This window comes from Thunnus thynnus, chromosome 12 (genome assembly GCF_963924715.1).
Source record: "Thunnus thynnus chromosome 12, fThuThy2.1, whole genome shotgun sequence".
NCBI classification, from domain to species: Eukaryota; Metazoa; Chordata; class Actinopteri; order Scombriformes; family Scombridae; genus Thunnus; species Thunnus thynnus.
The window spans coordinates 31,018,421-31,028,687 of NC_089528.1; the positions used below are offsets into that span (position 1 = coordinate 31,018,421).

General features: G+C 36.1%; 1 protein-coding gene across 1 annotated transcript; it reads left to right on the top strand.

The window, feature by feature from the left end:
* The first annotated feature begins 1,800 nt into the window (after positions 1-1,800).
* cldn15la (claudin 15-like a) lies at positions 1,801-8,011 on the top strand. Its single transcript, XM_067606868.1, has 5 exons — positions 1,801-2,266; positions 5,069-5,233; positions 6,037-6,118; positions 6,871-6,984; positions 7,838-8,011. The coding sequence occupies exons 1-5, from the start codon at positions 2,050-2,052 to the stop codon at positions 7,917-7,919; spliced, it is 660 nt and encodes a 219-aa protein (XP_067462969.1). The 5' UTR covers positions 1,801-2,049; the 3' UTR covers positions 7,920-8,011.
* Positions 8,012-10,267: the final 2,256 nt, after the last annotated feature.

Sequence of the window (10,267 nt, forward strand, 5' to 3'; positions counted from 1 at the left end):
AAACATCACAGCCAGACTTCCCATTTTCTCAGTGATCATAACAGATAACTGGTCCATTAGAGGAAATATATGGTGGGTGAACTTCAGTTTGCAGTCCAGTGTAGTAAAATCAACTCTAACATTGTTGGGGTTTCAGTTCCCTTCAACACACAATGTGGAGCAACAGAATAAAGAAACAGATGCTGAGCAGGTGTGAGAGAAACTGCACTGCAATAAATGTTTATCTCAGTTTCAAAGCAATAATTGCTGCTGGTTCATTCTGTTTCATTTTCATTTGATCTTTAATGTAGAGATAGAGATATAATCTTTTAATGGAAATGTATTTCTTTGTACAGAATTTGTATTTTTATAAAATTATGGAATATAGTCAACAGAATGTCTGTGTTTTCCATACTTGCTTTTTTATGTGAACATACTCTTTTCAAAATAGATTACAAGTCTAAGTGTTTTATAAACATATTCCAGCTTCAGATTGAATATCATACTACATCTCGAATATTAAATATTGTTCTTCTTCTTGACATGTTTTTGTCCCACAGTTTTATCCCACAAACATGCAGCTCATTGTCAAATTATTCAAAACACTTTTTTCTAAAAACAAATGCACATCAAATGCAATTTTTGTCACATTTACAGAATACTCACTAGCAACCATACACTACTTACTTGCAACTACCTAGAATCACCATAGCAACTACCTCCTGTACCCTACCAACCACTTAGTAATACCCTGCTGACTACTTCAAACACCTTTAAAACCAGCTAGAATAATTGTGGCACCTTAACACCTTGTACCACTGTAGGAACATTACAAACACCTACAACCTCCTGCCAACAATATAAAACACATATAGCTACACTGTTAGCAGCACCTTAGCAACAGCCTGGTAACCAATCCAAACATTAGACACTAGAGGATGCTCCTAATGCATTTAAATGTTCTACAGACCTTTTGGCCTTTTCCTGTTGTGATTGCAGTTTAGTATTTTGACTTTGTATTTATTCAAACACTTGATGTTTGTTTTCTGTAGCTTCCATTAGGAAACCTGTTACATATACAGCAGTGGTAGGCAAACAGTGGCCTGTGGGCCAAATCCAGCCATGCAGCGAAAATATTTGTCCTCCTATTGAAAGTTTTGACTTTCATAGTTTACATCGAAACTTTTATAGAATTTTTCACAAATCTACTGTAGATAACAAAACAAACACAAGGCTCCTGTAAATCCTAATCATTGTTACATAACATCCAATACTGTCCCCACATGAGGAGAGGCAGTAAAACTATGGTTGCATTGCGACATACTATTTGAACAGTGCACGGTGCTGAAATGATATCTAATAAACCAGAAATTAAAGTTTAATGTGTGAATTCTAACTTCTTCCGCAACTTCAGCCTATAACAGATTTTTTCTTCACAAACACAAATGATGTGCTGATTCCATTTATTCCCAATCAGATACAATCCTTAACAGTGTTATAAATCGCTTTTATTCTTAAGTGAATTAAAAGAAATTAATAAAAAAAACAACAACATAGGCCTAAGTTTCCACTACACCAGGTAAAATATCCCCAACAAATACTGTGAGAAACCTGGCCAATGATGTGACGTCACTGCTGTCCTCTGCTATATTGTCTACAGGAAGACCTATGGAGGGATTGAAGGGTTATTTGAGGCGTTGGTGAAGACTCACCATCATCGTCAACATCATGATTAATACTGAGTGGGAGTGAGGTGGGGGGGAAACTACAGGGAGCGGCTTTCAGCAATTTATGGCCCCTGACAGAGTGTAAAGTCCTCCTGTTGGAGCCACAGACGTCACATTGACAAGACAGAACTGAAGAGGTGGGACCAGATCCTCCAACAACCCAACCTGCCTCTGAATTCACTTGTGGCTTCACCTCGGAGGACCAGGCCTTGTGACCTTGTTATTCTTGGCAGTTCCACATTTTGAAGGCTTAACTTGAAGGCCTTGTTGTTTTTAGACTGTTTGAGGCAGTTGGATTCCTCTGTTGTTTCATCTCAAGTCTTTTCTTGGAAACGTTGCAATCATGTCGACGGCTGTGGAAGCAACCGGGTTCATCATGTGCATAGTCAGCTGGCTGGTCACCGGAGCGGCGCTGGCTAATGACTCCTGGAAGATTTCGACCGTGTCTGGCAGCGTCATCATCTCCCAGAGACAGTTTGAAAACTTGTGGCAAGCCTGCGCCGAGAATAGCGCCGGCATCGCCGAGTGTCGTGACTTTGAATCGATGCTGGCCCTCCCCGGTAAGACGAGATCTACCTTATGTTTTCTAAAATAGGTTCCATATGGGCGCTCTGTTAGAGTACAAAAGATGTCTTTTTTTTGTGAAACAAATAAGATTTAAAACTTATTAAGTGACCTGAGAAGAGAAGAAGACGTCACTGTCAAGTTCCTTGTGTATATGAGGTCAGAAAGTTGCTCAGGGAAGTCCATAATCCATAATCTAAGTTCAGGATCTGGTGAACTCCAACCATTTTATCCTCAACTGTTTCTCAGAAACAAATAAATCTTAAGAAAAACCCTCAAATAAAGTTTATTTTAGTGTTTTTATGTTGTTTTATTAAAAGCATATCAGGTTCACTGTACAGAAAGTAGGCCAGCATGATGTGGCACCATTTCAGTCGTCCAAAGGTTGGTGCATTTTACAGCCAGAAGTTTCCCGCCTAAAACATCTTGAAGATCAGTCACTGTTTAAACTGTTTGTTATAATGACTACTAGATTACACACAGTGTGTATAAAGGTGTTCATTTTATGGGTTACTATACTTAATTGTTTGATTGTTTCTTTTTCCCACAATGTGCCATGTTCAATTATCTTTTGACTGCCATTTTGAGGCTCCTCTTCCACTGAGAGCAAAATGGAGGGAAACACATGTTAAGACCAAACAGAAGGAACCAGTAATGTTGCTTTTTCTTCACTTTAGTTTGGTTTATTTTGCTTTAAGCTGACGTAAAAGTATGTATGTAGATGTATAATTAAAGTTCAAAGTCATTTTTTTGTTGTTTGATTTGTTTTCTCATGGCTTTGTTAAGTAGTTAAATGGGTTTGAACAGCAATTTAAGCTGTTCAAACCCATTAAGCCTCTTTAAAGTTAAAAAAAAACAAAAAAACATCATTACATTCTGTTGATTCAGTGAAATATTGAAACCCAAGACTCCATGTTTTTTATGGTTGCACCATTCTGTCAAATGAAAAACTCCTAGATTTTGTGCCTTTGGAATTTTTTGGATGAGTTTTTAAAGATAAAACCGCTGGAGTTTTAGGGTCTTGAAACCAAGGCCTCTGTTTGAATAGAGAACCTTTTATTTGATGCGCTTGAGCTTGACTTTAAAACTTACATATCATACTTGATCATGTTTCAGTAGTCATGGAAGCCTGACTCGTGATAGTGAATGTCGAACTGTATGTGTTCATTGTTCAGCCCTTTGGCCTGTTTTATTGCCAGCTCACTGTTTGTCTCTCCTGAAACTCTATATGGCCCATAAATAGGCGCGGTTGGTTTTTATGATGATTAGAGTTCATTTTGTTAATATATGACTCCACCTGTTCAGCTGGGTACTGCAGAACACACACGTAATATTAATTCCACTTCCTCCTCCTTTTTCTTCTACGGATACAAGGTTCATTTTATACTGTTGGCAATGATTCTTGTCAGTTATGAGCAATTTTCTTGAAGGAAATGAGACATCACATTGTGTTTCAACAAGACCACAGTTTAACGCTGCTATAATCAATATTTTTTCATAATAACAATGTATGTGTGTCAGTGTGTAATGTGTTGGTCGTGGCTCGTAGTGATGAACCTACAGAGAATTATCAGTGACTCTGCAGCTCCTCTCGGCTTTACGGAGCTTTATAGTGAGTTTCAGCTCATTGTTTATCTGTCCGGCTGCAACTTTACTGTTTTGGTTCACTCTCAGCGCTCTCATAGCGTCGTTTTTGGGCCGCAGCAGGCAGCTGTTTTCCGAGAAAAAGCTCTACAACATGCTCAACATGAAGTGGAGATTTATTTACAGTCACAGTACATTTTTATTCCGTTTACCTTTCTCTTCAGTTCTAAATAATTCTTCTGTGTTCATCAACAACCTGTCTGATGCTCTGACTCTACACTGGACTTAAAGCTGTGTCTAGATTCCAGTTTGTTTTACCAAACCAGGATTAGAATAAAGACCTAGAAAACAATTCAATCTGCCTAAATGTCTAAATAGCAATATTTTTTGTTGCCATGACAACACTGCCTATTCTGTCTCTCCTTCTTCTGTCCGCAATTGATCATCAATCTATGTTCATAGAAATATTTGTTCCTTCAGTGGCTTCTGACCTTCGATCTCATGATTGTTGGCTACTTGTAATATCAGTGATTTAAAACATGAAGCTTCTACTGCTGACATCACTAAATGAATCTACAAAAAATCATGAAGATCATCATATCTTTGAATATGTAGTAAAGATTAAATTTAAAATGATGTAGCTACTTAATGAATTGTATAAATGAACTGTATTGTGTAAAAACAGTCACTATTTTCATAATATTGTGACTTTTCTTGAAAAAATACAAGTTTGTTTTCATAGTAGTTGATTTTTTTTTCAAAATATTGCACCTTAATTCTTGAAATCTCTGATTTTGGCACTAATATTCTTCCATACAGTTCATTAATTCTCTGCCACCAAATCACACAAATGTGTATTCTGTTACTGTTCGTCTGTTTTTGTTTATATCTTCAAGTTATCTTCAAGTTTATGTTTAAAGATGCTGTGTGCAGCATGTTTAGTACCTGGAAGCCTGTTTTTAAGCCTGATGATTTTCCCAAATATTTCCGCATTTCCCATCAGCCTTGTTGCTTTGTGTCCCATCTTGCCTCCCTGAAGAGGAAAAAACATGTTAAAAGTGGTGTTTTTAATGAACAGAGCAGCAGAGACTCAGTAAAATTTGCCTCTAAAGCCTGAACAGCTTCTGTTTGTTGTTCTCACTGAGGAGCTGATTGTGATGATTATTATTAATGTTTCTCAGTGTAAATGTTGGAATATCTTTCCCTCCCTGCAGGTCACATCCAGGCGGCTCGCGCTCTGATGATCGTCTCTCTGCTGGCCGGCCTCGGCTCCATGATCGTGTCTCTGCTCGGACTCAAGTGCATCAGGATCGGCTCGGCCACCGAACAATCCAAGGCCAAGATCGCCGTCACCGGAGGAATCCTGAGCATCATCGCTGGTGAGGGAGTTATTAGTTCATGTTCAGTTTCAGATACTTTTAGAGCAGCTGTCTTCAAACACCAGCGTGTTTCACTTCTGAGAGCTTTAGATTAAAATTTTCTGCAAGTAGTTTCAGACTACAGTAGACTGGAGGAGTAGTACAGTAGTCATCTGCACACTCTGGTCACTTTATTAGATACACCTATACAATCTAATGCAATCCAATACAGCAGCCATGAACTGAGGTGAGCCATGAGGTTGTCTGGTTAATTCCACCAAAATACCAAAAAATAACTCACAAGCCTGAATTTAAGTGCTTTTGTAATCTATACTGAAACCACCACAGCACCACTGACAGGTCTCCGATACAGACTTTAATACTGCCATTGTGAAAATCTGTAACAGCTAAACTCACCCTTCAAAGAGCTGCAGGCAACACGTCTCAGTGTAGAATCTCCTGAGGACTTTCTTCTTCTGTTCATTCAGGCAAATTGCATGTTTACTACTGTTTGCTACCAACTAGCTCCCAAAATTCTCGGTGCGGCGCGTTCAACCCTTCACGTTTAATCTCGCAGTAATATGCGAGACTTGATGGTTGACAAAATTAGCCCGAAACAGTTTATATCTGTATAACTCCAAATTTAAACACAAATGCAATATATTATTTTCTTTTTATTAGAAAAACCATGTTGTCGAGTGGAGTTGTGCGACATGTCACACATCGTAAATTATGAATTGATTATGAATTATTCTGAAAATGAGAATTTCAAAACTGTTTTGAACTGACCTGACGTTGTTTCATGTTTGCGTTTGTGTCTGCAGGTCTGTGCTGTATGACAGCAGTTTCCTGGTACGCCGTCAGAGTGGTTGAAGACTTCAACAACCCGTTCTACGGCGGCATAAAGTGAGTTGACCTGATCAGACGTCAACCAAAAGTTTGGTTTGGTCTTTATACAGAAACACTGAGAACATCAAATTAAAACAACTTTGTTTTGCAAAAAAAAAATGTATATAATGTACAAAGAGAACAAGAACAATATATTAAACCCAATGCAGGAAAATGAAAAGCATGAGAGGCACAGCACCGTAAAATCTGAATCATATATTCTTCTTTAAAAACAACAGAACTAAGCAAGGACTGAGGAAAATAAATAAGTAAATAAATAAATTAAGTTCTGAAAGATCAAATAAAAACTAAAGGTTTACAGATTTGTATTCTGAGGCAGATTTTCTTTTTCTTTTGATAGAAATCCACATTTCATTTTTTTTTTCAATGTAATGAACCATCCAATCATTTGTTGTTGATTATCTTGACGTGTAATTTCTAGTCTGGATCATATTATATCTTTTTTTATCTTATACATTTAAAAACATTATTAAAATTATTATTCTACATTCAGGATTAAAGATTTTATTTATGATATATTTACTTATTTGTCATTTTTATCCTATTTTTGTCTTACAGTATTATAACTACAGCAGTTGTACCCTGAAAATTTTAATTTTCTACTGTTAAACATTAAAAAATATGTGAAATATGTTTTTTTACCCTCCTGCAGCACAGTGTGTTTTTTTTACACTGATGTGTGTTAGCGTGTTGCAACATGCTGTCATGTGTGTTAGTGTGTTGAAATGTGCTGTCATGTGTGTCTGCAGGTTCGAGCTGGGTGTGGGCCTCTACATGGGGTGGGGTGGAGCCTGTCTGGCCTTGTTGGGTGGAAGTTGTCTTTGTTCTGCCTGCAAGAGAGCGTCAGCTGGTGGAAAGAAAGGGTAAGAACAATAACCTCACCTGAGCACAATTCAACTTTTTATCCTCTGTTTTTACTATTTTATTAAAAAGAGTTTCATCAGCTTAACTTCAGTTTTAGTTGTGGTTTCGGTGCTCACATGTTTTAAGAGGAAACAACAGTTTTATGGATTATTCATCAATCTGCTGATGGTTTGACATTTTCTTATACTTATGATATATATATGTTAATAAAATAAATTCTGCAGTAGTTCATCAAATTAGTGTTACTTATTGAAATAATTACAATTTTGATAACATGTAACTTAAAGTCCCACTATTTAGCATTTGTAATCTGTATATAATGAGTTAATAAATGTTTTATAACATATATAACTGACATTTTCATTGTCAGTTTATAATTGTCATTATGACCCACTCTGTTGTTTTTCTCTATAAAATATGCCTTCATATGATAAGTTATAATTGTTGACAAATACTGTTAATTAATAAACACTTAAAGGATGTGTTCACAAGTATTCAAGTGTGTCTTAAAACAAGTAGCCCAAATGAACAGTGAAACCTGTTTTTCTTGCTGTAATCATTCCTCCTGTTCATACTGACCATTAGAAGATCCCTTCATAATGACCTTACAATGGAAGTGATGGAGGACAAAATCCACAGTCCTCCTTCTGTGCAAAAGTGTATTTAAAAGTTTATCTTAAGCTAATATGAAGCTTCAGCGTCCAAATGAGTCAAAGCTTCACATCAACTTTTAAATGCATTTTTGCACTAAATGGAAAAAACCTCTTTCATTGTTCATATGGTTGAATAATTGTGAAACTGTCCTTTAATCTTACAGTTTGAGTCTGACTTCATCTTTGTCCTATTTTGCAGCGCCTACTATGGAAACCAGCCACAGAAGGTCTACACGGCTACAGCCAAGTCAGATCCAGATACGGCCAGAGCTTACGTCTGAACACACACACACACACACACACACGCACACACACACACACACACACACACACACACACACACACACACACACACACACACACACACACACACCATGTCCTCTACATACTTTCAGGATTTTGACCAACATTTTACAAACCATGAACATGTTTTTTTCTGTTTTCTGGTTTTTTGAAATATTTGAAACATTTTAATATTTGTTTTTCAATTTGAGTTGTGGGGGTACATATGTAATAAGTAATATGTAGTAGTTATATGATAATTTGTGGATCATCGTGAATGATTGTGTAATCTCATTCAGAGTTTACTGATTTCTGAATAAAGTTTGTTATATAATAAATGAAGGCTTTGTGTCTTTGGTGCTTACATGTTACATTACAAACACACACACACACATAATAATACATTATAGGATGATAATTATATACCACTAATAATAATAATAATAATAATAATAATAATAATAATATGTGTAATATAATGTATATGTAGCCAATATATATAATATCTATCAAAATAAATAGATAGAAATATTCAAGGTTGTAAAAAATATTGTTTCACAGTTCATACAAATATATTAGAAAAATATAAAAAATCAAACTATAATACAGTCTATTTACATGTGAAGTGATTTTAATTAATATTAATATTACTGAAAATAATAATTCACAGTTTGAAATATATAAATGAAATACTATGTGAAAAGCCCCCATCAGCACTTCACACTGCTTTCCTCAGCTTGTCCCTACATGATATATAAATAAAGTTATGTCATCCTGCACATGCTGTATGACAGGCTGTCATTTCAGTCACGTGTGTGTGTGTGTGTGTGTGTGTGTGTGCGTGTGTGTGTGTGTGTGTGTGTGTGTGTGTGTGTGTGTGTGTGTGTGTGTAATCTCTTGTGTAATAATGATGATTAATGCACTGCAGTGCAGTAATCCACCTCTGTCTGTTTACCTGCTGACAGGCAGAACAGTGGATTAAAGCTCCACAGCATCACTCCGTCTATCTATAGTCTGGTCACACTCACTGTGGACCGGATCAAACCTGCTGCTCAACCTTCAGGCTGCCTCTGGACAAACTCTGGATGTCAAAAGTCTGCACAGTCTTTATTTTCCATCATGTCAACACTCATTTCTGCAAACAAAAACACATAAATGTCACATGTAGACAGTAGATAAGTATACTTCCTTAAATGATGTACAGTTTAGAGATTCTGGTACTTTAGTTTCCCATTTTGGAAAAGATCAAAACAACTTTTACTCCACTTCATTCATCTGACAGCTGGAGTATCTGGTGACTCTGCAGATTAACATTTAACATACATGAAACTATTTCTTCATTAGGATGACAATGTAATTATACAGTACATGGTCTATGGTCTATGACAGCATGTTGTATGTTTTCTTTTTAAAAATACTTTATCATTGCTAACATGTAGCAGTAATACAAAGACCCCATAACTGACATAACAGGTAAAGGATGTAGTGAAGATAAACTGATAATAATAATAAATAAATAAATAAATAAATAAATAAATAAATAATAACATGTAGCTCTCTCTCTCTCTATCTCTCTCTCTCTCTGGTGGTTTATTCAGGTTTGGGGCTGCAAACTAAACATGAAGAAGCAGCATTTAGTTATTGTGCAGCACAGAGCTGCAACAAACTTCTAGAATATATTAGACTCTTTCAATCCAGATTCAAAACTTTGATGTCGTGCACGGACTCTGTTTGAACCTCAAGTATTCCTCATTAACCATCTAATATCTTTACTTCTCCTTTATTTATGTCTCTGTTCTTAACATTCTGTACATCATTTTGCACTCTGTTTTATGCTGTTTTGTTCTTTTTTTTTTTAGATAAAAGTTCAATGCATTATATAAAGCACCTTGAATAGCCCTTGTGTATGAAATGTGCTATTTTTGCACGGTATGATTACTGATATAACATTTATACGTCATATGTTCACTCACCAAGCAGTTTATTAGGAACAACTGTGCAATCCAATGCAACCAAACAGCATTGTTTGGTTGCATTGGATTGCACAGTTGTGGAAAGAGGCTTACAAATCCTGTTTTTGCTGTTATTACGATTTTAATTTTAGAAAATTAACGTGTTACAATAAGTGTTTATGAATAAACTAAGAAGGTCCCCACACTGGGTCTCGACCTGGAGTCTCCCAGATCATAGACGAGTGTGCTGATTACTGAGCTAAAACTTTACTCTTCACCTGTTTGCAGACAGACCTCTAACTAACAAATATTTTTAAAAATATTTGTATGAAACAAATATTCATTAAAAAACCCATTATTTGTGCTTTGCCAAATAATGTATTTGTATTCAGGCA